The sequence below is a fragment of the Leguminivora glycinivorella genome, chromosome 1, assembly GCF_023078275.1.
Source record: "Leguminivora glycinivorella isolate SPB_JAAS2020 chromosome 1, LegGlyc_1.1, whole genome shotgun sequence".
NCBI classification, from domain to species: Eukaryota; Metazoa; Arthropoda; class Insecta; order Lepidoptera; family Tortricidae; genus Leguminivora; species Leguminivora glycinivorella.
The window spans coordinates 31,409,711-31,437,101 of NC_062971.1; the positions used below are offsets into that span (position 1 = coordinate 31,409,711).

The 27,391-nt window shown below is 41.9% G+C and overlaps 1 protein-coding gene across 50 annotated transcripts in view; it reads right to left on the minus strand.

Moving 5' to 3' along the window:
• The window catches only part of LOC125242628 (Down syndrome cell adhesion molecule-like protein Dscam2), a 115,232-nt gene that overhangs the window by 19,053 nt on the left and 68,788 nt on the right, over positions 1 to 27,391 (minus strand). For 46 of the 50 annotated variants that reach the window (XM_048151492.1, XM_048151484.1, XM_048151468.1 and 43 more), the window contains 19 exons: positions 16,839 to 17,132; positions 14,757 to 14,876; positions 14,475 to 14,648; positions 14,283 to 14,371; positions 13,539 to 13,746; positions 12,969 to 13,125; positions 12,434 to 12,685; positions 12,098 to 12,208; positions 11,723 to 11,964; positions 11,365 to 11,520; positions 10,889 to 11,037; positions 10,446 to 10,578; positions 9,195 to 9,304; positions 7,886 to 8,045; positions 6,877 to 7,028; positions 3,613 to 3,695; positions 2,945 to 3,121; positions 2,590 to 2,654; positions 1,954 to 2,055 (listed from right to left, as the gene is read on the minus strand). In XM_048151492.1, coding sequence (XP_048007449.1) covers positions 1,954 to 2,055; positions 2,590 to 2,654; positions 2,945 to 3,121; positions 3,613 to 3,695; positions 6,877 to 7,028; positions 7,886 to 8,045; positions 9,195 to 9,304; positions 10,446 to 10,578; positions 10,889 to 11,037; positions 11,365 to 11,520; positions 11,723 to 11,964; positions 12,098 to 12,208; positions 12,434 to 12,685; positions 12,969 to 13,125; positions 13,539 to 13,746; positions 14,283 to 14,371; positions 14,475 to 14,648; positions 14,757 to 14,876; positions 16,839 to 17,132 — 2,934 coding nt within the window. Of the gene's footprint in view, positions 1 to 1,953; positions 2,056 to 2,589; positions 2,655 to 2,944; positions 3,122 to 3,612; positions 3,696 to 6,876; positions 7,029 to 7,885; positions 8,046 to 9,194; positions 9,305 to 10,445; positions 10,579 to 10,888; positions 11,038 to 11,364; positions 11,521 to 11,722; positions 11,965 to 12,097; positions 12,209 to 12,433; positions 12,686 to 12,968; positions 13,126 to 13,538; positions 13,747 to 14,282; positions 14,372 to 14,474; positions 14,649 to 14,756; positions 14,877 to 16,838; positions 17,133 to 20,110; positions 20,396 to 21,709; positions 21,998 to 24,739; positions 25,025 to 27,391 lie in introns of all 50 variants that reach the window. The other 4 variants (XM_048151632.1, XM_048151509.1, XM_048151624.1 and 1 more) reach the window with 4 other exon arrangements.

The window sequence follows — 27,391 nt, forward strand, 5'->3', positions numbered from 1 at the left end:
GTATTTACATTTTGCGCTCCTTGCAGCGGGGCCTTTAAGGCTGGGAAATTAGTCAGGTGTTCAGTATTTACAACAGTATTTACAGTGGAGGCATAAGTGATTTTACTCCTTTTTTCATCGATTTTCTGCATTTTGATTGGGCATGCCCTGGATATCGCCATATGAGGTCCGCTGCAATTAACACAATTAAGTTCCGTTGGGGTTTCACAATCCTTGTAGTGATGATCACCAGCGCAACAGCTGCAGCGCTGTTTGCCGCTGCAGATCTTGGCCGAGTGATTAAATTTAAAACATCTGTAACATTGCTGCAGAGGAGGGACATAGTCAAAGACTCTGTACGAGAACAGGTCGTATTGGACATTATCCGGTAATGTATTCGACAAGAATGTGATGCTTACAGTTTGTAAGGGCACTCGGTCTTGGCCTACTTTTTTTGTGAATCGTCGAATCGAAATGATTTCGTAAATCGACGTCAGCTTCGAATACAAATCCTTATTAGAAATGGTCGTTGGAACAAATCGTATGATGCCAGTTTTTTCTATATGCGCCGCAGGAATGAATGCTCGCAAACCGTTTTTTTCCAGAAAAGTGGAGTTATTTATGAAATTGTTCGCTGTGTTAAATTGTTTGAACGCCACTACAATTTTATTCGCATTCACTCTGCGAATAGCCTGCACACCTTTAATACCATTTGTGAATATATGATTCAGATAAATCGGGCTTTTATTGCCAATCTTTTCCGTGCCGGTTGACTCAACAAAAACTTTAAATTCACTGTTGAGTGAGTTCTCTGGGTAAAGCCTTTTGTAATTAGGCTTGAAGTAAGGTAAATAAGAATTTTCCTCACCGCCGCCGACGCCATTACCCTTTTCCTTGTCCAGGTCCATTGTCTTTGTCCTTTTATTCTTTTTGTTGCTAGGGGCTGGGGGTTTCTCACCCCCGCCCTCGCCGTCACCCATTTTCTATCACTATATTACACTACTACTATATTACAGCCAAAATTATACAATATATACAAAATCTTGAAAAGTTTGAAAAATATTTGAAAATTTCCGCCCTCTCAGTTCAAATTCCCGCCAAAGAATCCCTACACAACTTAACAATTAATATTATTGTTACCAACCTCATTCAAATTAAAATTTAAAAAAAAAAACACAGCTAAAAAAACCAAATGAGAATTGTGAAATAGTACATAATAGTCGATTTCCTAGAGTCCATATTGTCCATAATAGTCTGGGAAATCACGGATAAATCAATTTTCTGTTAACTTGAATTATTAATTTATTATTGTTGTTGTAGCGGATGGTTAAATAATTTCATAATTCAAACATTGAGATACCTTCTGCCATTATCGTGGTAAACGGTTGATTAATAACCCATGAGTACTATACGTATACAGTGCAACTTAATGCCTACCTGTCTATGCGATTCTGTGAACTCGATCGCAGTCCAACTCGCTCGTATACAATAGGCACATTGCTACTCAGACGAGTCGCAACTCTCTAGTACTTTATTGCGATTCGCGCTAAGAAACGAAACGGTGGGCTTGAAGAGGAGTACTATGACGCTATGTGGGTGCTATCTCTATCGCTCTGGCGTATCGGCGCGACAGAGCTAGACTACCTTTCGCGGCGTTTCGTTTTCGTTTCGCGTCGTAGAAATGCCATTCGGCTACGGGGCCTGGTTTGGTAGACAACGTTATACAACGAACACAAACTTGGATTGGTGTTTGGTCGGTTCGGCGTTTGTCATCGGAGTTAGTTTTGTCACAAACCGGAGGACTGTTCAACAAAGTAGCAGGTTCGTCAAGCGTGCGTATGTTTGGTGGTGTTGGACAAGCGCTTGGTTTTTGTAGCAAACACCAAGTGCGATGGAGGGGGAATGCGGTCGAGTTCACCTTTTGTAAATGTCAAGTTATGGTATCCGTGAAGGTAGTTGGTTAATATATCGTACCGCCAGTCATGGTGAGCGTAGCGAATTCATACTCGGCGACGTTGAATCCAGCATTGTTGTGCGCCGTGATGCGCAGCACGTACCACGTCGCGGGCTCCAGATCTGCGAAATGGGGGTTATGAATATACACAGTAATCGAAATCTCTGAGATAAAGTTTAGAAAATCAATATAACCAAAATAAAATGTTGTACGGCGAATTCATAATTATGTTTGTTCAACATTGACGTTGTCGATTAGTGATATATTTTAACTACTCAAACATATTTAAAAATATTTTAAGCGTGTTACTCACGTGTTACTCTTGAGAAAGATCCTCAAAAATGGATCGAAATATGTCGAACGCTATATCGACTTAACACGTGAGTAACCCGCTTAAAATATTTTTTAAGTGATATATTTTTTTTTATTTAACCTCTTCAGTCCTCGTGCACATTTTTTGCACATATTCCAAAATGTATTCTAAACTTTTACAGAGTAACAAAAGCAACTTTGGGAGGAAATGAAATTATTTTACAACTTATTTCGATTTTTGAGTAACAAAAGGTTCCAAATTCAAAAACAAAACAAATGCTTCCAGGACTTTTGTTTTTTGAAGGGATTGCTTTTTTTAATTTGATTGATTGTATGTAGCGTACCAAGAACGACGAAGTTTCCGCCAGGTTTCACAGCGTTGGAGATCTGGTTCCATTCAGCAGCTCCCCTATACAAATAAAAAACATAAAATTAGATTGCGTAGGAATTTTAACGCAGTTCATTCGTATCGAAATATTTAGTCCATGACTGTTTATAAGGAGCCTAAGCCATTAAATAACCACCCTTTATCCTTTTTCAGGAACGATATTTTCTGTCAGGATCGTAGAAAGTGGAAATCCGTGATCTCTGCCTACACCTCCGGAATACAAGCGCGACTAGAAGCAAGAGATGATATATTTCTGTTGATATACAGCACTTCCGATGATATAACGTATGAATTGTGGAGACTGTGCTTACTTCTTCTTGTTCTCAACGACGAAATGGCTCATGGGACAGCCTCCGTCCAGCCATTGTTTGAGATGCAGGGTCACACTCGAAGATCCTACTTCGATGAAATCAGCCGCGCGAGGTACAGGGGGCTTGGAGCCGCGGGTGCGAGCGATCACTACATCAGATGCTTCGCCAGTGCCGATACTAAAAGGAAGGGTAAGAACGATTTATTGCAAAGTCAAAAACAGAAATAACAATACAACTTGTTTGCAAATGTTAGAAACCTAGAGGAACAGCGTGCGTAGCCGAATGGCATTTCTCCGACGCCAAACGAAAACGAAACGCCGCGCCAGTTAGTCTGGCTCTGTCGCGCCAATACGCACGAGCGATAGAGATAGATATCTACTAGCGTTTCGTTTCGTGAGTGTTACGTGAGCGTTTGTGCCATTCGGCTACGCACCGTGTCTTGTTAATTTTCGAGTACGAGTAAAAAAAGTAAAAACCGTTTAAGTAAGTATAAAAATGTGACCTTTTACATGAGAAGTTACAGTATGTATAAAATTTATTAGGAGAGCTTAAGAGTTAGAGTATTTAGTATTTAAGTATATTGGATAACCATCCACCGGTAAATACGCCCTGTTGAATACTCTTGAGACAAAATATTAAAAATAATGTCAAGTTAAATAAACAGTTACCCATTGTAAGCCGTGACGTAGAGTTGGTATCTAGATCCGCAGAATAGGTTTTCCAAGGTATAGGTGTCAGTATTGCTTGGAATCTGAAAATAAGGTCAAGATCTTTAGAAATCCTCTTTATGTTTATAATTCGAAGCGGTATAGTATGTCCCATAAAATGACATTGGAATTGTAAATGAAATAAAGCAATTTCAACATTTTCAACTTAACAATATTTTGAATAAGGGAAATAGAAGTGTCAGCGAGTAACCTGTTGAAAGTACCATCCGCTTCGTCAGTTATTTTGGAACATACATAATCAGCAGACATCGTAAATTTTCCAGCAATTTCGGTGCAGCATGTTAGAAATAAGAATACACGTATTTTCTAGGTAGATGATCAATTAAGGCTCATTTTACTGTTATTAATCCTAATTAAATATTCCAGCTAATTTCGGACATATCATCATCATCATCATAATAATATAATACTAATAATATTATAGGACATTCTTACACAGATTGACTGAGGCCCACGGTAAGCTCAAGAAGGCTTGTGTTGTGGGTACTCAGACAACGATATATATAATATACATATAAATACTTATATACATAGAAAACATCCATGACTCAGGAACAAATATCTGTGCTCATCACACTAATAAATGCCCTTACCGGGATTCGAACCCGGGACCGCGGCGTAGCAGGCAAGGTCACTACCGACTGCGCCAGCACGGTCGTCAATCATCATCATCTCCTTCCTTGTCGTATCCGAGAAAGGCGACTCCATTAACAATTATTGTTCGGATGATGGAATGCTCTGATGTGGCTCGCAAACCCAAACTTGGTCTTGAAGATGCGGTCACACGTTGCACAGTGGAGCTGACGGGTTAGTTAGTTAGTTAGTTTTATTGGGCATTTTCCGCAAGCTAACATCCATCGTGCCTATTTTGCGTGAAATCATAAATTAAATATAACAAGATCATACCATCTCATACATTAAAATGCGACCGCCTACGAACGCGCTTACACTCCACCACACATAGATGGCGCCACAAAAAAATGCCTTGTTGCCACCGATTATTTGTAGATTGGCATTAAGGGTCAATTCCGAGCCGTAAATCTATGTCAAAAGTGACACTTAACGCCATCTACAAGTATAATCGAAAGCTACAAGACATTTTTTTTGTGGCGCCATCTATGTGTGGTGGAGTGTAAGCGCGGTCTTAGGCGGTCGCATTTTAATGTATGGGATGGTATGATCTTGTTATATTTAATTTATGGTGAAATAGACGAGGAAGCGCTACTCTGACGGGTTGCGGGTATACGTGTACGAGGGCTTAGGTCGCGTCTTTCGAATATGGCGCTTAGCATCCAGGTTTTCCAACCGCTGCTGCTCAAATTCGTGCACTTTCTTATGGACACTAGAACGCCATTCAGGCATATACATTCCTTTTGACGACCTGTCTGGCTCAATCGGTAGTGACCTGCTGAGCGGCGGTCCTGGGTTCGAATACCGGTAAGGGCATTTATTTGTGTGATGAGCAGAGATATTTGTTCCTGAGTCATGGATGTTTTCTATGTATATGTCGCAGTAAGATAGATAAAGCCGTTATATAGTTATAACCCTAGGAATATAATTATACGTCGTAACATAGTTAAACGAAAGCGATTAATTGCTATCTTACTAGGAATATAACTATAATACTAAACTAGTTTAGTCATATAGTTATATGACTGGATTCAGTTTAGTGAAATGATTGTAGGCAGGAGTGCGGCGGTGCGGCGGAGGTATAGTTATAAACCTAGGGATATAATTATATGCCGTAACATAGCTAAACGAAAGCGATTCCTTACCATCTTACTAGGAATATAATTATAATACGTTACTAGTTTAGTTATATAATTATATCACTGGATTAAACTTAGTCTAGGGATATAATTATAATACGTCTCTAGTTAAGTAATATAGTTATATAACTGGATTAGGTTCAGTAGTATAATTGTAGCAGTGTAGTGCGGGGGTGCAGTGGAGACGGGGGCGGGGGCTTACCCGCTACCACAATGCAGTCGTTCGGCATCAGGTTGTCGTTCATGTCACGGTTGCGTTTTCGTGCACAATTATTTATTGAATTTTCGAACTATTTTTATAGTTCTAAGTATACCAAAAACAATCAAAAACACCCTTATGTCGCGATGTCTGTCCGTCCGTCTGTGTGTTTTGAGAGAATAAGCACATTGAATTGGAAATAATTAACAAATTCTTGCCCTAAACAATTCTTCACTGTGGTTTGTTTACGTTATATAAGGAAATACAATAGTACCATGGTTTCAAGCAATGTTGCAAATTACACTATTTGCGATAAATATCATGTTTATCTTGTCAGATTAAATTAAAACTGCCATCGCACAAATCCAAATGCAGATACAATTCAAAAAATGAATAAATCGGATATTTTGAAAAGAACCGGGAGCACCGGTTCCTAAATTTTTGTCCCGGTTCTTTCGCCACCATAAAATTACCGGGATTTCCCGGGAAATATCGGGAGCATGCCCTAACTGTTACGTTTTAACTAATATAGCTTGGATTCGTTTGTTTAGTAACCAAACCTTGTGTACTATGTTCGATACAAAATAAACTTTGTTCTAACGTCAGTGACGGTGTTGTTATTCCAAATCGTCCCGCTATACGTATTATAAAACACTGATTTAAACTTTCACGATTTTGACACATATTTAAAATTGCAAACGGGACTTAATACATAGTAATACGCGATTAAGTCCCGTTTGCAATTTTAAATACCGTATTATAATTATATTCCTAGTAAGATGGTTCTGAATCGCTCCCTTATATCCCTAGGGTTATAACTATACCTCCGCCGCACCGCTGCACTCCTGCCTACAATCATTTCACTAAACTGAATCCAGTCATATAACTATATGACTAAACTAGTTTAGTATTATAGTTATATTCCTAGTAAGATAGCAATTAATCGCATTCGTTTAACTATGTTACGACGTATAATTATATTCCTAGGGTTATAACTATATAACGGCTTTATCTATCTTACTGCGACATATATAAGTAAAAGTATGTATTCATATATTTAAGTATGTATATCGTCGCTTAGCACCCATAGTACAAGCTTTGCTTAGTTTGGGGCTAAGTTGATCTGTGTAAGATGTCCCCAATATTTATTTATTTAACGCGACAATGCTGCACCAAAATTGCTGAATAAGTTACTACGTCTGATAATGACCTATTCAGGGCATAGTTATATTATACCTGCACAGTTTCCCAGTCTCCGAACTCCTGTTTGTAGTGGATGGTGTAGCCGGCAGCTGGCGACTGGTCGGCGTTCTCGGAGGGCTTGAGGCGGAGCGTGAGCGACGACACGGAGGAGGAGGCGATGCTCAGTTGCGGGGGGAAGGGCGGCGCTGTCGCGGACACAAACGGGTTAGGTAAGAAAAAAAAACAGAGATAATATGAACTAGAGAAATTCCGATGTTTGTGTACGTAGGCCTTGTAAGTTAAAGACCCGGGTTCGACTCCTAGCCCGCGCCCACCGATTTTACCATCTTGAATAAATGTGTCGCTTAACTTCAAACCTGGGTAAATCCATTCTGCTTTAAGGTTGAATATATAAAAAATTTAATATGATCTGAAAGATCTGATGTATCTTGTACATAGTACCTAAATAAGTTAGTTATAAGAACAATATTTGTACGCCCGTCGTGGCAAAACAAGAATCGTTCATGAAAAACCACTATTATGTAAGACCTGTATATACGCTTGTTTGATACAAATAAATATTTCATTCATTCATTCATTCAAGATAATCAACATTATAGCAGAATGGATTTACCCAGTTTTGAAGTTAAGCGACACAAATGTCATACCCAGTGGAATCCTAGCAGGATTAGGCTGCCTAAGTGCCTATTTAATTTTACTGTTAAATACTATGAAGTTGACGTAAATTATAGAAGTCACAATTCTCCAAGAGGTAACATATCATCTAGTAGTTTATGTCGGCCCGTGCCTGCTAAACGGCCACAGTATTTCAAAATGTTTGATTTTTGAGATTATTGCAGATTCGGGTTCAGAATCATTACGACTTTAATTCGAAAAAAACACAAAAAGTCTCCTTACTTCCAAAAAGCCTTTTTTTAGATGCACATGGCCACTTTCCTGCAATACAGCCACAAATCCCAATATCCCGTTATACACCATAATTATTTTTGAATTATGCCCGTATTGCAGACACTCATAACTTTGACGATGTGTGTATATTTACCGAGAACGGAGAGCGTGTGTGTAACGGTGTCAGTTCCGAACTGGTTGTCGACATGGCACGAATACTCTCCGGCGTCCTCGCGAGCCACTCCGGCGATTTGGAGGGAACCTTCCGGCAGTTGACGAACGCGCTCAGATGCTTCTAGAGGCTGGCCCTTGATCTAGAAACATAAACATCATTAATATATATCCATGTGAGCCTTTTCTGGTAAACTGTAAAAGTTCCATAATAAAATGTGACAGTGTAGAGATGCCTTATTCATAAACGTACACCAAAGTGTCTAAAGTTATCTAGCCGATAAAGTTCGTTTGTCCTTTCCTATCATACCAATACGTCGGAAAGGGACAATAGTACATTGTGCAACAAGGGGAGGAAGTTGAATATTACTAACGAGAGTAAGTTAAATCGCGACGGCTTGCCGGAGCGATTTAAAGACTCGAGTTAGTAATATTCATACTCCACGAGTTACACACAATGTTTTTCATAACATTTGAGAGAAAAATACAGAGGAAACAGTCATAAGGCAAAACCTTCAACCGGCGGCGTTGCGACCAGTAGTGTATCTTGATCTACATCAGATTATTCATATTAAATCCATTGTTTTTGATAACAAACACATTTTGAACGAAAACAAACACGAAAATACTGCATATAAATTAAATGCAACGTTCAAAAAAGCATATAAATCATATAATTAAACTAAAATTGTACTCATTTTCCATTCCTTTAAATATTTTGATCTGTTGTACTCTCCGTTGCTAGGCAACGGTGGGTGCCTCGCGTACGCCCGCGGTCAAGCGCGCGTAGAGAGCATATTGTCAGATTGTAAATTATTTATAACAATTTATCTAAGTAAAATTTTACGAAATAAATGCAAAACACACTGAAATAATTGTAAAACATAAATAAAATGCATTTTTCATACCGTATAATATATTTTATAGCTTAATAGTAAAATTTTGGTTGTGCAATAAAAATCCTTGGCAGATTGAAACATCCTTTGCCTGAAGTATTGTACGGATTGTATTAATTTTTAAAACTAAATCCATTATTCCCTTGGGAATAAAATAGTACATTATGCTTCAGTACACGTAGACGCAATGATACCTTTAAACAGCAAATGTGATGAAAACGAACTTTATCGGTTTGATAACTTTAGTGAATGTTTATGAATAAGGGGGTAACAGTGTAACTCGTAACGACGTTGTAAGATGTTTCTTTTTAGATGACTATCCAATTATTCGTTAATATAATTACAATTGATTACAAAACACGTTTGATAAGGATGGAATTAAATTATTTGTCTTACCTTCCAGATAATGTTGGGAGGCGGTACACCAACAGCGAGGCACGGCAGTTTCACATCTTCCTTGTACGTCGCGGTGAAGGATTCGTCGAACGAGGCGATCTTGGCGGGCACTGCAACACGTAAAATTATCTTGATATGAAATGTAAAACATTATTTATTATTATAATGTGAAAGTGATTTTATATATTTGTTCACAAATAAGGTAACAGACCCAATCATGGACAGTTTAAGAAAAAAAATCGCCTGTTTTTGATATTTCACTGATAAATGTAAAAATTCTACCGCTAAGCGTGTTAAATCTTGAATGTCCTATCCTTCTTTTACATTTCAAGCCTATTACAGAATAGATACTCCTATTGGTTTCTTCATAGTTAACAAATTAAAACTAGGTGTTTTTTCTCCAATCATGGACGGCAGTTCTCCAGTAATGGATGAAATGGATCCCCCATTATGGACAGTGAAATAAGTTTAAATTTTTACTTTTAAAGCCAACTGATACTCAATGAGTCAATTTTATATGCCATAAATAAAATTAGTTTTGGTTATTTTAACATAGGATTGTTTCTTGTAAATTGTTCCTTGTCCATCATAGGAGGTACGCAGTTTTCCGGTTCCAGTAATGGACACTCGCAAAATAACACTATTTCTTTATATCTTTGGAGCAACAAACTAGGATGTTTTATACCTTATCTCATGCTTAATGCAGTAAGTAAAACTCATTCAAGTTTACACCGAGTATTATTTTTTTATTATTTTTTACATGAACTCAACTCTCTTAGCAACATTACTAAGAATTCATCTTGATATTTTCTTCAGTAAACTGGTGAATTTTACCTTGCCACCAAATCCTTCAGAAATAACCGTATTAATTGAAAGTTCAAAATTAAACAGCTCTACAACTCTAGTTTATGGTACATTGCCGTCAGTTTTAGAAACTAATTTTAGATACTTATTTTTAAGGATTTGTGTTTTTTTGTCCATAATGGCATCACCGTCCATTATAGGGTATTTTACATTAATGGCATTATCATATTATCTCACTGGCGCAGTCTGGTAGGATGAAATTTTTTTGGTAGTTTCATTATGATGTTAAGTATACATAAAATATATGTCAATACAATAATTGTAGCAACTCTTCAACTATAACTATGAACGGCCCTGCCAGTGGAAGGATCAACATTTTTGAAATTTAATATATTTTTATCCCGAATAGTTAACTAAGTAACAGTAGGTAAAAAAAGTAAAGCATACCTTTGTCACTAGGGCTGCAGGAGGCGGTTCCTGAAGGCTGTCCCTCTCCGATGATGGTGGAAGCGGTCACCCAGAAGTCGTAGCGGCCGGCCTTCAAGTCCGTCGCCGAGTAGCTGGTTTGCGATGCAGGTACCTGACATAACACAATTAGATTCAGTTATTATATCAATTAATGCTAGTCCGTAAACTTCCGTTCCATTTATTAGACACCATCTGCTAGGTACTAATAATAATGTAAGTTTTGAAGAATAAATTATCTGGTTTCGTTAAGGCGTGCCGTAAGCTGGGTTCATCAACATATTATTATGCCTATTCAGTGCATAAGACAGCTACTAACATCATCGAAAAGCACCTTAAAGACAGACTGATATCAATTCAATATGGCGTTTCACTTTAGAGTCAGTTTCTTCGACTTTTCGACTAAATCAAGTTGAATTAATTACCTTGTTGGGATGGGGTTCAGCGTTCTGCGCTTGCGTGTAAACGTTGTAGTGAGTGACGACACCGTTGGGCTGCGCGGGCGCTCGCCATGACACCAGGATCGAGTCCGGGCCCATCACTAGAGCCTTTACCGCACGAGGAGCCTCGGGTACTAAACAGAAAATTCATCAATCGTTAAAATATATAACGGTGGGTGGATGTTCTATATCAATTAAGCAGCTAAAGCAATTTGAGCGTTCCAGGATTGGTTCATAATGTAAAGTAATCTGTAGCTTTTTAGTACCACGTCTAAATGGTACCAATAATCTCGGAACCCGATCATATGTGATGGATAAGCTTGGAGAGAGGTGAGCAGTATGAACTATATTATACTTGTTGCCACAGAATGTCTTATTCTGACACCAGATACGAGATCATCAGATATATAAATTTAAAATTCAGTGTGAGAGTAGCATATTCAGATCATTAGTATAATCACCGTCTTGTTCAGTCTGGCAATGAATAGGAGCAGATCGGACGCCGTCGCCTCCGTTGGTCGTCGCGAGCACTTCCATTGAGTAGTTCGTGAACTTCTTCAGTCCGTGAAGGATAGTTTCGCTGCTCGCCGTGATCTTGGTGTCCTTTGTCTTCTCATCTATGTAGAACGAAAAAGACAATATTACCATTTGTGAACTAATTTTCACTAAAAAGATTGCCACTAAGTATCAATCCTGACAACTAAGCCGAGACTTAGCGTCAAGAGTAAAGAGAGATTTTGCGTCAAAATGTCATAATCTTGTGTTTGATGATGTTTTATGAGAAGTAACTTCTAAGTTACAATAGGGACAGTTACTTACCATACCACGTGTCGCTAGGTCCATACACGACCTTGTAAGCCTTAATCAGTCCGTTGGCAGCCGCGAGCGGTGGAGAGACCCAGGAGACCCTGATAGTTTGGGCGGTCAGAGTAGTGCAGAGGACATCTTGTGGCGGGGCAGACGGCGCGCCTTCGGCGGTGTACGCGCGGACTTCTTGCGACACCGGACCGGAACCCATTTTGTTGAACGCTTGAGCTACTACGGCGTATTGGTGGAATGTTCTGGGGACAAAATAACCGTCAGGATTTTCTTCAAGCATTACTTAACTTGGGACTAATTAAGTGTGAGATTGTCTCCACATTTTTATACACAGTGTATCTACTATAATTACGTGAGTTCGTGAAGTACACTTACTTCAGATTAGTGATATCGAGGTGGTGCTCCTTGCCAGATTCCTTGGAAATGTCGACGGTTTCGAACACGAATGACTTGTTGCTTGACGCCAGTTTATATCCAACGTAGTATCTGTAAAATTACCTTTCATTACTGAGATATCCGCCACGTATCTCTAGTAAACACACAAATCATGTTAAGAAAAGAATATCTGGACCAGTTGCATCAACCACAGTAGCAGACATATCAACGTCACGCAGCAGAAGTCTATGGAATTTCCCATATAAAAAAAATTGCGAACTAAATTTGCTAACGGACGGTCTGGTGCAACGGTAGAAAGTCAAGATGTCCACTTACCCCTGTAGTTCACCATTCCAGTCCTGTGGCGGGGGAGGCTTCCATGTGACCCGCAGGGTGTGCTTGTCGTGAGCGTCGACCTTGACGTCCTGCGGCGGGCCAGTGGGCGCCTCCTCGGCGGTGATGATGGTCACGGTCTCCGAGGGCTCGGAGGTGCCCAGCTCGTTCTCGGCCACGATGCGGATGTGGTAGGCGGTGGCGGGCCGGAGGCTGAACACGCCGGCTTCGGTCGAATCGCCGGGGACTAGCACCCTGAAGATGACAAAACGTGAGACATAACGGTTGATGCCATACCACTGGCTTTCAAAGCCTCCAGTACTATCAATAAGACCAGAATCGAAAGAACAGTCTAACTGAAATACACTATTTTTATCTATACGTAGTTTCAGACAGTCATAAGAAGGTCCAATCGAAATGAGAAAATTCCACTACCCTTCAGATTTTGCGAACCTATAACAGTAATTGTACCTAATACCTATAAAGATTAGACTTTTGCCAGAGAGGTGTTCCATATTAAAGTTTAGAGTAACCTTACCTGTCAATATCCTTATCCCAGCTGCCCTTTGCGCGCTTGTATTCGATGAGGAACTTCTTGATGGGAGAGTTGCCGTCGTACGGGGCCGCCCAGGAAAGCTGCACGGTGCGACCGGACTTGTCTAGGACTTTCAGGCCGTAGGGAGCTTCGGGTACCTCTGTTGGAGACGGCGTGGATTAAAAATAGCTAACAAAATCATGAGCGGATCAGGTTTAAAGTCAGGTTAAGCAGAGGTAGCGTTTATAGTGTTAAAGGAAGACCAAAGACTGGAAACGTTTATAGTAATTGGGAATAGACCTGCTTGCATGAATTGAGTTGTTGCCTTGGGCGCATACATCTGGCGCAATTGCCAGCATGGTTGGCGAACTCTAGATTTCAGAACGTAACTCGGTCATCTAATAGTGCAACTGGTAGAGGGACTGATAATAACTCACGAAGCACGTGTCTTCCTAAAAACTTTGTCAAAGAAACAGATACCTACCTACTAATGGACATCCGATGATGACCATCCGATGATCCGATGATGACCCTCAGAAGGGAGCGACCAACGGAGAGACATCACTGACTAACCTTGGATAATCATGTTGATGCTAGTATCATCAGAACCGAAAGCGTTAGTGGCCACACAAGTGAAGAGCGCGCTGTCAGACCGCTCAGTCCTCCTGATGCTCAGGTCTGATACCACTCCTCCGGGCAAGATCTCTTCGCGGATCGTGTAGCGGGGGTCTGACTTGGGTTCCAGGCGTTTGTTGTTCATGTTCCAGATGATTCCAATGGGCTGTGGATGATATAAAATCAGAAATGATGACTCAAGAAAGAGCTAAGATAAATTATGTCGCAAAATTGTTCTTTGACGGATGAAAACCTTAAAGATTGTCCACCTAAAAGCCAAAGACCTCTCTCTCTTCCAAGCTATGAATCCCAACAGGTGGGGTCAGCTTTCCGTGTCATTCGCTTCCACGTAAAAGCCAAAGACCTCTTCTCTCTTCTTCCTCCTACCCTTATCCCACGTTATGTGGGGTCGGTACAACATTTCTTCCTCTTCCATTCGCCCCTATCTTTCGTCATCTCAACACTCACATCTTTCTTTCTCATATCCTCTTTCACACAATCCATCTATCGTTGTTTGGGTTTACCCCTCCCTCTCCATCCATCAACATTCATCTCCAACATTCTTTTGCCTATATGACACTCATCCTTCCTCACCAAAGACCTAATGTTGTTAATTTTCACACAGTGGTTTAATGAACTGGAGGAGTCTATCGGAAGAGGTTGAAATTTAGCAAAAATTATAGATGGACAGAAATTGGTAACCTTTTCTCCCTTGGCTTGGCACTGCAGTACAGCGGGCTCGCTCCTGCGGGCAGTTTGGTTCCTCATTTTGATTTCGAACTGAGGAGGAGCTACAAAAGATAAAACGAATTAATATGCAGTTGAAATAACTTCAACACTATTGGTACAGGTAGTGTTAATTTTTTTGTAGACTGGTATTTTATTTCAACTTACCTTGTACACTGATCAGAATGACAGCCGATAGTCCTGAGCCAATTCCATTGACGGCCTCACACAAATAATAACCCTCATTCGTTTTTTGAATATTGGCAATCGAGAGAGCTCCGTCCTCTACTTTCACATTAGGGTTATTTGGCTTAAGGTCTTTATAATCGCCAGGCGTATCCCCTGTAACAAACAGAGACGACTTGTATAGGATTCGTTTGAATTAATTTGTATGTATATTTATATTGACATCCCAGCAAAGAAAGATAAAGTAACATGAGAGCAACGTACCTTCAGCCCTCTTCCACGTGACCTGGGGCTTGGGGAAGCCATCGGCTTTGCATTCGACCTTAGCGTCCGAGCCCTGGGCAAATGCCTTGTCGGTGGGCTCAAGGATCCAGCGCGGGGGCACTGAAATCGCACTCATAGTTGTAGTTTACTGTCAAGCGTCAAGAGTGTATTGCATGCAATGATTATTTGTGAACTTTTATACAAGTGAATTTCTTTACAGATAGTGAATTTTAGATTATTCTTATAATTTTAAAGTTTAGTTAAAAATGTATTCAAAATTATTCAAAATATTTTTTATTATCAATTATTTTTGGGACCAATTATACGATACAATACTGTTAATTCCAGATCAGTCAATACAAAAACTGATAAATAATTTATTTGAATACAAAAAGGCTAATTTTTCTTTTGGATGTATGGAATATTTTTTCAAAATTATGGCACCTTAATTCGTCGTATTTACCAAATACTTATTTGCATTATCTGTATTTTGAAACACGATGTTTATATATCTATATATCTCAAGTATTAAGCAAATACGGTTACTTAAAATGCCACCAAATAAGATTGAATCATAAGTGTTTATCAATCAATGGAAACAAACGCCAGAACTTTTTAAATATCAGAAAACGTTTTAGATTATAAGAATTTAGTTAAAATGTTGATTGCTTTAGTGCAAACAATGCCATATGATTCAATCTGATTAATGTGAAAGCTTCTATTCCGATAACTATTCATTCCTTTTATAAATAATTGTTTTATATGTAAAAACTTTGTTACATCTACATATATTTATTATAGTTATAGCTAACGCAAAAAAGCGTAGCCACGGCTTTTTCAGCATATAAATTTATATATTATATGCTATGCATTTAAACAAACTACCAATTTAACACATAACATAAATAATTGTATCGCTATAGAAGCTTGTGGAATTACTTATTCTAAGCACATGACGCAAAACAAAACGCTTAATGAAGCAGCTAGCTACAAATAACATAAAATAAATGGAAATACAAATAATACTCAACTCCATTATGAGAAGCGTAATGCAAACAAAAAGCACTCTAGGGAAATTAATCGCTTGACGTGACATGTCTAGGATACAATAAATTGGTCAGACATCATTTTACATAGTAGGTTGTATAAATAACTATTTGTCAAAGAACTTTTATAAGAAGAACAGTATAATAAAACCACAAACCATTTGGAATTATTTCACCACGTCAACGCAATGTATTTCACTAGAGCCACAAGAAGCCAAGCATGTTAGCGCGAACCCAACACAAGTATGCAATAAAATGAACAAACATAAAATATAGAAGGAACCCGGGAAGAAGGAGGGAAATAATAAGAGATGCGAGGAGAGGTAGAGGTTCGTCGATGATAGCCGCAGCCGGTCCTATTGACATCCGTCTGTCCTAGATGATCCACGACATCGCAGCCTGTGTTCGGATATCTACATGTGCATCTTAGCCACATTCATTCATAAATATTTTAGACGTGATATACAAAATACCTTTAACATCAACATCGAATATAGTTATTTACCGCTATATTCTGACTATAAGCGAACGACATTGGAACTATAAAGGTATTTAGGCAAAGCTTCGTGCTAAGAATGCATATTATACCGTGTACTTCGAGTGAGGTGGTATAGTTGGAGAAGCCAGCGGCATTTCGCGCGAGACAAGTGTAAGATCCACTGTTCGACCACCCCGCCGGGTCGATCAGAAGCAATGAGGCCCTCTGTCCTATCTTGGTGGCTGATACGGCAGCCTTCTCTTTCAAGGATTGCCCTTCGAAGTACCACTGAATATCGAGAGGTTGGTCCCCCTCGGACACTAAACAAGTGACCTGAGTCGCCTGCCCCGCGAATAACGGCGTCTCGAATGAGAATGGAACTATGCGGGGCAGTACTGCAAACAACCATAGAAATATAGGGTTAGATCGATCGGTGGCAGGCATGTTAGCGACTGTGAGAGTGACGGAAAGAGCGGTGCCAGTGTGGAGGTCATTCGAAGGCACTGTTCCGTGATGTTAGTCCCTGTTTACCATCTCCGATATTGAATTAGCACGTGCCATTTACGACGAGACTCGCCACGTGCTCGGCTCGGCCGGCAGCGTTCTGTACGATGCACGTGTAGTTGCCCTGGTGGTTCGCGCTCACAGACGTGATGGTTAGCACGGACACGCGCGGACTGAGCTGCGTCGTCGTGATGTCTCGGTGCAGACTAGATTCTATAGTTTCACTGCTAAACGTCCACGAAATTTCTAGAGGCAGGTCTCCCTTGGAAGCCAGACAGTGTACGAGCACTGCGTCCCCCGGGTTGATGGGCACCTCACCGAAACTGAACGGCACTATCAATGGTGGAACTAGGACAAATACAAAACTTTAAATGAAGCAGAATTTTAGAATCAATATGTAATGGACTGAAACTTAATATGTATACTTCGGACCCTTGACTACAAGTTCGGTGGTATGCGAGGCGACGCCAGCTGCGTTAGTCGCGGTGCAGTTATAGAGACCGGCGTGTTTGGCATCTACGGATTCTATCGTGAGCACGCTGCTCCTTCGGTCCACGGTGGTGACGCGCGAGCCGGGGACGGAGTGGGCAAATCTATTGTTGACCGTCCACTCGATACGAACGGGCTGGTCCCCATGAGTTATTATACATTGGAGCGCAAAGTAATCGCCGAGAAAGGCCGGTTCGTCACCGGCGGCAAAAGGTGCGATCTTGGGAGGAACTGAAATGCAAACGTCATCTAGTAACTAAATGGAATTCTACCATAAATTAACTAACCGTAAACTACTAGTTCTGTGGTATGAGATGAGCGGCCCGCGCGATTTTCTCCTATACATACATAGGAACCAGCGTGCTTCGCGTCCACAGATTCTATAATGAGTAGGCTACTGCGCTTGGAATTAGTGAGAACATAATCGTTGTTTCTCTGCGATATGGGGTGGCCGTTGAACGCCCAAGAGATAGTGAGCGGGAGGTCGCCGAGGTTGACGGTGCACGCCGCTTGCAAGTACTCGCCAACATTTGCGGGCTTTTCTCCGAACGTAAACGGCAGAATATTTGGGGGGACTGGAATACATCATAAATTAATCCTACTACTTAATTAAAACAAGTTGATCAGTTAGAAGATAATGAAAAAGGGCAATGAATCTACTAAAATAATATCTAATATCTCAAAGTGTAAATACATCAAAATATGCACCATTTATAATCAAAGTAGAAGAGTGTAAACTAATCCCGGCCTCATTTTCCGCGACACAAGTGTAGTTGCCGGCGTGTTTGTGCGAGACAGAACCGATACTAAGGATCGCGCTTCGGTCTCCGATATGAAATACTGTCACTCCAGATCTCGGCTTGATCGGTTCATCATCGAAGAGCCACCGGAGCTGCAGCGGGTGGTCGCCCTCAATAACCGAGCAAGGAGCCGTCACTACTTGACCGGAATTCATGGCGACTTCCCCGAATGAGAAGGGTTGGACCACGGGAGGAACTGAACAGAAAGCAAGCGTCACTCGAGCTAAAGACGGTACCGATAACGTTGAGAACAGCTGTATGGCTGTCGCTTCCGGCGCGGTTGGTTGCTGTGCACGTATAGTTGCCGCTGTTCGCGCCCATTGCGGCTCGAATATCGAGAACGGAGACGCGAGCGCTTGAGGACGTCGTCATCACGCCCATCCTACGAGTCACGGGCTGCCCTTGGAAACTCCACGTTATATTTAGAGGCGTGTCGCCCTTGGACACGTAGCAGTCCAGGTGTACCGACTCCCCCGCGAACACGGCTTCGTCCAGTTCGAAAGGTTTGATGTGGGGGACGACTGGCAAAAAAACGGTATAGTTAATGGCGCAACTTATAAGGTGCATGCTGGAACAATTAACTAGCAGTACCCTTAACGTGGAGAGATGTCGAATGTCTATGTTCTCCTGCTCTGTTTTTTGCTATGCATGTGTAGTTTCCGCTGTGTTCTCCCGTAACAGCGGCTATAGAGAGGATAGAGGTCTGTTCTGCGATTTTCATCGTCCTGATGCTCAAATCATAGGAGAGGTCTTGTCCTTCGAAGGTCCACGATATTGTCATCGGTCGGTCACCTTTGCTCGCGTGGCAGGTCATTTGTACGGATTCTCCGTAGTACACGGACTCTTCGATCTCGAATGGCATTATATGAGGAGGAACTAATCAAAAAGAAAAAGAAAATGAGCTCTAGGTAAGTCTAATCGTGCATCGGGGGGTGGGGGTCGTTGGTGCGGTACCATGGATGTTGACGAGCGCGGAGTGGTGCGCGCGGCCAGCGCGGTTGCTGGCTGTACACGTGTAGTTCCCGCTGTGCTGGCCCATGGCCGTCGGAATGCTCAGAACTGACGCTTTCTCGCCTAACTTTGTCGTCGTTACGCCCATATTATTGTGGTACGGAATTTCATGACCGTTAAAGCTCCAAGTTATTTGAAGAGGACTGTCTCCTTTGGATACATGACATGTAAGATGGACCGATTCACCAGCGAAGATTTGCTCCTCAACTTCGAATGGGATTATGTGTGGGACCACTTGAAATAGCAATATAAGATCTGATAAGAAGATGCGGTAACAAAAAATAAAGGGACTTAATAGCCTATTTATGTAACAACACCATTTCAGTTACTTTCCGCACAACTGAAGTAAGGCGCTGACGGCAATTGCAAATTAGAAAATACCTCAATATTTTCTACCTACCTAGGTTTACTACTTAGGTTGCACAACTTAGTTACAAGTTTCATTGTAGATTAGTATATGCGTAGATGTTTTGGTAAAATGTCTGATGTGATTGAACGAATGATTTAAAAGGAAATAAACTGATGGCAAATTAAACGGTGGAAGAAAACAAGCGTACGCTGCAGATGTGTGGACAGAATGCATGCTGACTCCATCTACACGCCTGTCATCGGTGCGCTGCTGATGATAAATAAATTAAGAAAATTAAACTGACCATGAACATTAAGGATAGTGGTATGATTAGTAGAGCCGGCGTTGTTGGCAGCTACGCAGGTATAGTTGCCACTATGACTGGCGGTAGCGGCGGCGATTGATAGAAATGAGGTACGCGAGGTCATTTTAGTCGTCATGATGCCGAGTTCTGATGTAGCATTTTCGTAGCCATGAAAATGCCACTTAATGTTGAGAGGTAAGTCGCCCTTGGAAACGTGACAGTTGAGTTGAACCGATTCGCCAGCGAACACAGACTCGTCCGCCTCGAAGGGAACGATGTATGGCAGTACTGTTAATTCAGAAGGCCGAGATTATTATCGAGGCAAGCGTGCAGCGTGCGTTTAGGCTATAGAAGCGGATGGAACGGGGAATACCGATGACATTGATTGAGGCCGAGTGAACAGCCAGGCCAGCATGGTTGCCGGCGTGGCACGAGTATTCGCCGCTGTGACTCGCAGTCGCACTAGGTATAATGAGCAGCGATGTGCGCTCGCCAATTTTCATGGTAGAGATTCCCTGGTGGGAGGACAATCCTTCCCCGTGGAAACTCCAAGCGATGGTGAGTGGGGTGTCGCCTTTAGATACGTGGCAAGCCAATTGCACTGATTCTCCGGCAAAGACTGCCTCTTCGACCTCAAACGGAACAATGTGCGGGGGAACTGGTGAAGGAGGAAAACAAAAATAACGAAAAGTTAACAATGAATATACAGAAAAGTGTGAACAAGTACCCTGAACGTTTAATATGGCAGTGTGGTTTGTGTTAGCTACGGTATTGAAAGCCGCGCAAGTGTAATTTCCAGAGTGTTTCTCTGTGGCTGCCGGAATAGATAGCACAGAGCTCCTGTCGCCAAGTTTAGTAATGATGACGGTGTCCTGCTTTTGAAGTGGAAGATCGCGGAAATACCAAGTCAGAGTTAATGGCATGTCGCCCTTGGGAACGTGACACATGACTTGAATGCTTTCTCCATAAAATACGGCTTCATCGAATTCAAATGGTGATATAATAGGCGCCACTGTAACAAATTCTTACTTGTCTATTTTGTATCAGTAATATCAGTATCAATTTGGCCTTAAGGAGTTTGGAGGGGAACGTAACTTAAAATTACACATAAGTACATATGTATAGGCTATCACAAGAAGTGGACGATACCCTTGACATTGAGCGTGGCGTGGTGACTAGCATTGGCGACAATATTGGAGGCAGTGCATGTGAAAATGCCCGAATGTTGAGCCGTCACGGTCGGTACGATTAAAGCTGAGCCGCGGTCCCCAACATTCATGATGTTTACCCCGCTCAAGGAACTCACGTCTCCGCCACTGAACGTCCACTTGAAATCGAGCGGCCTGTCTCCTTTAGTAACGTGGCACATCACTTGAACGCCCTCACCGAAAAATACCGATTCGTCGAATTCAAAAGGAGCTATGATTGGTGCCACTGAAATTATGCAATTTATAAAATGTTAAGCTTGACGTCTCGTCGTCTGTATTTAGTGATATCCGCTATGACCCGCCAAAGTTACAAGTCGGAGGAGGATGGGGAAAAACTATTGCTAAAGCTACATACAGGCTTTAAGGCTGGGGTAAAGAAAGGTGCAAATACCGTTTACGAATAATTGTGCAGTATGGTTGACGGAGCCAGCGTCATTTCGCACGACGCATGAATAGGACCCTTGATTCTGGTGACTGACAGATTCAATGCTTAACTGACTTGTGCGTTTTGTATTTGTAAGTGTTATGCCTTTGTCGCCGGATTTCACGAGAGTTTCATTGAAATACCATTAAATCTTCAAAGGCTGGTCTCCTTTAAGAGCCGTACAAGTTACTAATACCATATCTTGAGCATTGACCGGTTCCTCGCCGAATTCAAAGGGCATGATCTGTGGAGGGACTGATAGAGGAGGGAAATCAGCAGAAAGCATGTGAACATTAGGATTATTGGTAGAAAGTAATCTACGCGAGTTATGACTAAGTACCGTTTACATAGAGCTCGGCCGAGTGGTTAGTCGTGCCCGCTTGGTTGGCTACGGCGCACGTGTAGTTCCCTTGGTTGGTGTGCGTGACCGCTTCTATAGTCAACTGGCTGGTGCGCTTCGTGTTTGTAAGCAACACTCCGTTATTCCCCGACTTAACGAGTTTTCCGTTAAAGTACCAATTTATCGAGAGAGGCATATCGCCTTTCGTGACCGTGCATATAACTACGACGAGTTCCTGATCGTTGACAGGTTCCGTACCGAAATCGAATGGCATAATTTGAGGAGCAACTAAAGTAAAGAAGAAAAAAATAAGGGCTAAGTACGTAACATTCGATTATTTAAAATAATTTAGGATTAGTGTACCATTAACGTGAAGAAGAGCAGAATGCGCTGCCGCGCCCGCATCGTTCTTTGCCACACACGTGTAATTTCCTCTGTGGGAGCCCTGGATTGAGTCAATGCTTAGCATTGATATTTTACGTCCACTGCGCGCGATAACTACACCATCTCCACTCCGCATGGGTTTATCGTTGAACAACCAAGATATCTCGACCGGCATATCGCCCTTTGTAACGGTGCACGTCAGGGACACGGTGTCTCCCGCGTTATACGTGTCCTCCCCGAAGTCGAACGGCGCCACTTGAGGGAGCACTGCCAAGGATGGTGATCGTACGTAACAAAAAGATAAAAACATACATGTGACTTTAAAATAGTTAAGTCGTGCAAACAAAAGCGAAGCGGTTTACATGATTTGTGTACCGTTGACGTTGAGGACAGCACTATGACTACTCTGGCCAGCTTCGTTTTCCGCGATGCAGGTGTAGTTGCCAATGTGTTCGTGTTGAACATTCTCTATGCTCAACACAGATATTCTTTTCCCATTTCTGTTTATTTGAACTCCGTTTCCCGAATTCAGGACTCGGTCGTTAAGTTGCCAGTGTATTGTAAGAGGCAGATCGCCTTTTCCGACGGTACAGACCAAAGATACAGTTTCGCCTGCATTCATGATGTCTTCGCCAAAATCGAATGGGGTCACTTGCGGTGCAACTAAGGAACATTTTTGTGAACTAGATTGTGCAGAGATACGAGTAAATAAGTAAAACAGGAGCAATCAAAATATCTGCCAAAAGTAAAATAAATTAAGACGAAAACTTTGTATCTATATAATTATTAGAGATTCCCTGTAATCTGCCTACGGACATTGCGGAAGGATATCTTCATATATTTTAGCGGATTTTTTTCCAGCCTGTTGTATTTAATCTTCGTTTATGACCCTGCATCGGCAAAATCATGGATGAAGGGAAATATAAAATAGGTGGACTTTTTGTACATAAAACAATACATGAACTTAGACAATACTGCGACTAATTCATAAGACAATGTTAAATCTGCTAAAACGTTGCGTTAGGAAAATTACCGTTAACTGCCAAGTCACTTGAGTAGTTGGCATGACCCGCTTGATTGGCAGCGAGACAAGTATAAACTCCCCTGTGGATGGCAGCTACCGAGTCAATAGACAGACTACTTGATTTATGTCCGATCTTGGTGACCGTAATTCCTTGAATTTCGTTCAAAGACTTTCCATTCAGCAGCCAAGTAATGTTGACAGGCACGTCGCCCTTAGTAACCATACACTGGATGCCCACCGTGTCACCAGCGTTGGCAGGCTCATCTCCGAATGTGAAGGGGTGGATTTGGGGCAAAACTGTTTTAGGAAGAATGCAACCTTAGTCATACTCGTAAATAGGTACAAGTAGGTACCCAACTTTACGTATATGGAAAAGAGCCTATTTGTTATATGAGTCAAATCGCCTAGACGGATTTGTGAATAAGTTTTATAGTATGCATATTAACTAAGAATGAATTAAGAAAATTTCGGTGTCGATACAATGAGATAAACGAAATGAACAATAGGTAGAAATAAAAACCGGCCAAGAGCGTGTCGGGCCACGCTCAGTGTAGGGTTCCGTAGTTTTCCGTATTTTTCTCAAAAACTACTGAACCTATCAAGTTCAAAACAATTTTCCTAGAAAGTCTTTATAAAGTTCTACTTTTGTGATTTTTTTCATATTTTTTAAACATATGGTTCAAAAGTTAGAGGGGGGGGACGCACTTTTTTTCCTTTAGGAGCGATTATTTCCGAAAATATTAATATTATAAAAAAACAATCTTAGCAAACCCTTATTCATTTTTAAATACCTATCCAACAATATATCACACGTTGGGGTTGGAATGAAAAAAATATCAGCCCCCACTTTACATGTAGGGGGGGTACCCTAATAAAACATTTTTTTCCATTTTTTATTTTTGCACTTTGTTGGCGTGATTGATATACATATTGGTACCAAATTTTAGCTTTCTAGTGCTAACGGTTACTGAGATTATCCGCGGACGGACGGACGGACGGACGGACGGACGGACGGACGGACGGACGGACGGACAGACAGACATGGCGAAACTATAAGGGTTCCTAGTTGACTACGGAACCCTAAAAAGGATGGCAAAAATAAATAGTAAAAAACAAGAAGCGGGCGCTGGAGATGTGTGGATAGAACACGAGGTTGGTTCTATCGACACACCTGTTGATGTCGACGCGAAACCAGCATGAATATGCTAAACCATAATAATGAAGAAAAAAATGAAACTGACCCTGAACATTCAAGATAGTGGTATGGTTAGTAGAGCCGGCGCTATTGGAGGCTACGCAGTTATAGTTGCCACTATGGCTGGCAGTAACGGCAGCAATAGATAGAAATGATGTGCGTGATGTCATTTTAGTCGTCATGATGCCGAGTTCTGAAGTAGCATTGTCGTAACCATGGAAATGCCACTTGATGTCGAGCGGTAAGTCACCCTTGGAAACGGTACAGGTGAGTTGGACCGATTCACCGGCGAACACAGATTCGTCTGCCTCGAATGGTACGATGTGTGGCAGCACTGACAATTCAGAAGGCCGATATTAGATATGTATTATTCAGGCAAGCGTGCAGCGTGCGCGTAGGCTAAGACAGCGGGCTGAATGAGGGATACCATGAACATTGACTGAGGCGGAGTGGACCGCAAGACCAGCGTGGTTGCCGGCGTGGCACGAGTATTCGCCGCTGTGACTCGCAGTGGCGCTAGAAATACTGAGCAGGGACGTGCGCTCGCCGATCTTCGTCGTAGACATGCCCTGGTGGGAAGACAGGTCTTCCCCGTGAAAACTCCAAGTGATAGTTAGGGGCGTATCGCCTTTAGATACGTGACACGTCAATTGTACAGATTCCCCAGCAAAGACTTGTTCTTCGGCTTCAAATGAAACAATGTGCGGAGGAACTGGTGAGGAAAAAAACATAAAACAAACCAAAAATCAACAATGAATCTACAAAAAAGTGTGGTGTACCCTGAACGTTTAGTGTGGCTGTGTGGTTAGTGCTCGCTACGGTATTGGAGGCTGCGCAAGTGTAATTTCCAGAGTGTTTTTCTGTCACTGCCGGAATGGATAACAAGGTGCTCCTGTCTCCTAATTTAGTTATTATGACTGTGTCCTGCCTTTGAAGTGGAAGATCGCGAAAATACCAAGTAATAATTAACGGCATATCTCCTTTAGGAACGTGACACATGACTTGAATACTTTCGCCGTAAAAAACCGCCGCATCAAATTCAAATGGTGAAATGATGGGCGCCACTGTAACAAACTCAATATTTTACAAATCTGGGAGCACAATGTTTCAAGCAGGTTTTGTTTCCACTATTTGGCTAAGGATTTGGGAGGAGAGACGAACGTAACATAATATAATAGACTATCACGAGAAGTGCGATGATACCCTTAACATTGAGCGTGGCGTGATGACTAGCGCTGGCGATAATGTTGGAGGCAGTGCACGTGAATATGCCCGAATGCTGGGCCGTCACGGTGGGTATTATAAGAACCGAGCCGCGGTCCCCAACATTCATGATGTTTACCCCGCTTAAGGAACTCACGTCTCCGCCACTAAACGTCCACTTGAAATCGAGCGGCCTGTCCCCTTTGGTAACGTGGCACATCACTTGAACGCCCTCTCCAAAAAATACCGATTCATCAAATTCGAAAGGCGCTATAATAGGTGCCACTGAAATGATGTAAGGTCAACGATTATGCCTGTTTTGTGTCTGAACATCTTTTCTCGTAAGTACCTATAGACAATATCTATGATGAATATTATGACCCGCCAAAGTTACAAGTAGAAGTAGGATGGGGAAAAGAAGGTACACTAATACTACTTAAATGGGTGCAATGTTAAGGAAAGTAGCTTAATACCGTTTACATATAGCTGTGCAGTGTGATTTACGGAACCAGCGGCATTTCGTACGACGCAAGAATAGAACCCTTGATTCTGGTGACTAACAGACTCGATGCTAAGTTGACTGGTACGCTTCGAGTTCATAAGAGTGACCCCGTTGTCTCCCGATCTTACTTGGGTGTCATTAAAATACCATTCTATTTTTAAGGGTAAGTCTCCTTTAGTAACCGTGCAAGTAACGACGACCATTTCTTGTGCATTGACCGGTTCCTCGCCGAACTCGAAGGGCATGATCTGAGGAGGGACTGTCAGAGGAGGGTAATCAGCAGTAAGCAAGTACAAAATCAAACTGTTGAAAGATAACAATCTACGCGAGTAATGTTAGAGTACCGTTTACATAGAGCTCGGCCGAGTGGTTAGTCGTGCCCGCTTGGTTGGCTACGGCGCACGTGTAGTTCCCTTGGTTTGTGTGCGTGACCGCCTCTATTGTCAACTGGCTGGTACGTTTTGTATTCGTAAGCACTACTCCGTTATTTCCCGACTTAACAGGTTTCCCGTTGAAATACCAATTTATCGATAGAGGCATATCGCCCTTGGAGACGGTGCACATAACCACGACGAGTTCCTGGTCATTAACGGGTTCCGTACCGAAATCAAAGGGCATAATTTGTGGAGCAACTGAAGGAAAATAACGAAAAAACAAGGACTAGGTATGATTCTATCAAGACAGTTAAATTCGGATTATAGTACCGTTGACGTGAAGGAGAGTGGAATGCGCTGCGGAGCCCGCATCGTTCTTTGCCACACACGTGTAATTCCCCCTGCGGGAGCCCTGAATAGAGTCGATGCTCAGTATTGATATTTTTCGTCCAGTGCGCGCGATGACGACGCCATCCCCATTCCCCACGGGCTTGTCGTCGAACAACCAAGATATCTCGATCGGCATGTCGCCCTTAGTGATGGTGCACGTCAGGGACACGGTGTCTCCCGCGTTATACGTGTCCTCCCCGAAGGCGAACGGCGCCACTTGAGGGAGCACTGCCAAGGATGGTGGTCGTACGTAACAGAAAGGTAAAAAAATACATGTGACTGTAAAATAGGTAATTGGTGCGAGCAAAAGCGAAGCGGTTTGCATGAAATGTATACCGTTGACGTTGAGGACTGCGCTGTGGCTACTCCGGCCGGCTTCATTCTCCGCTATGCAGGTGTAATTGCCAATGTGCTCATGTTGAACATTTTCTATACTCAGCATAGAAATTCTTTTGCCGCTTCTAATTATGAGCACACCGTTGCCGGAATTCAGAACTTCATTGTTAAGCTCCCAGTGTATGTTTAGAGGCAAATCTCCCTTGCCCACAGTACAGGTTAAAGAGACGGTTTCTCCTGCATTCAGGATGTCATCGCCGAAATCGAACGGAGT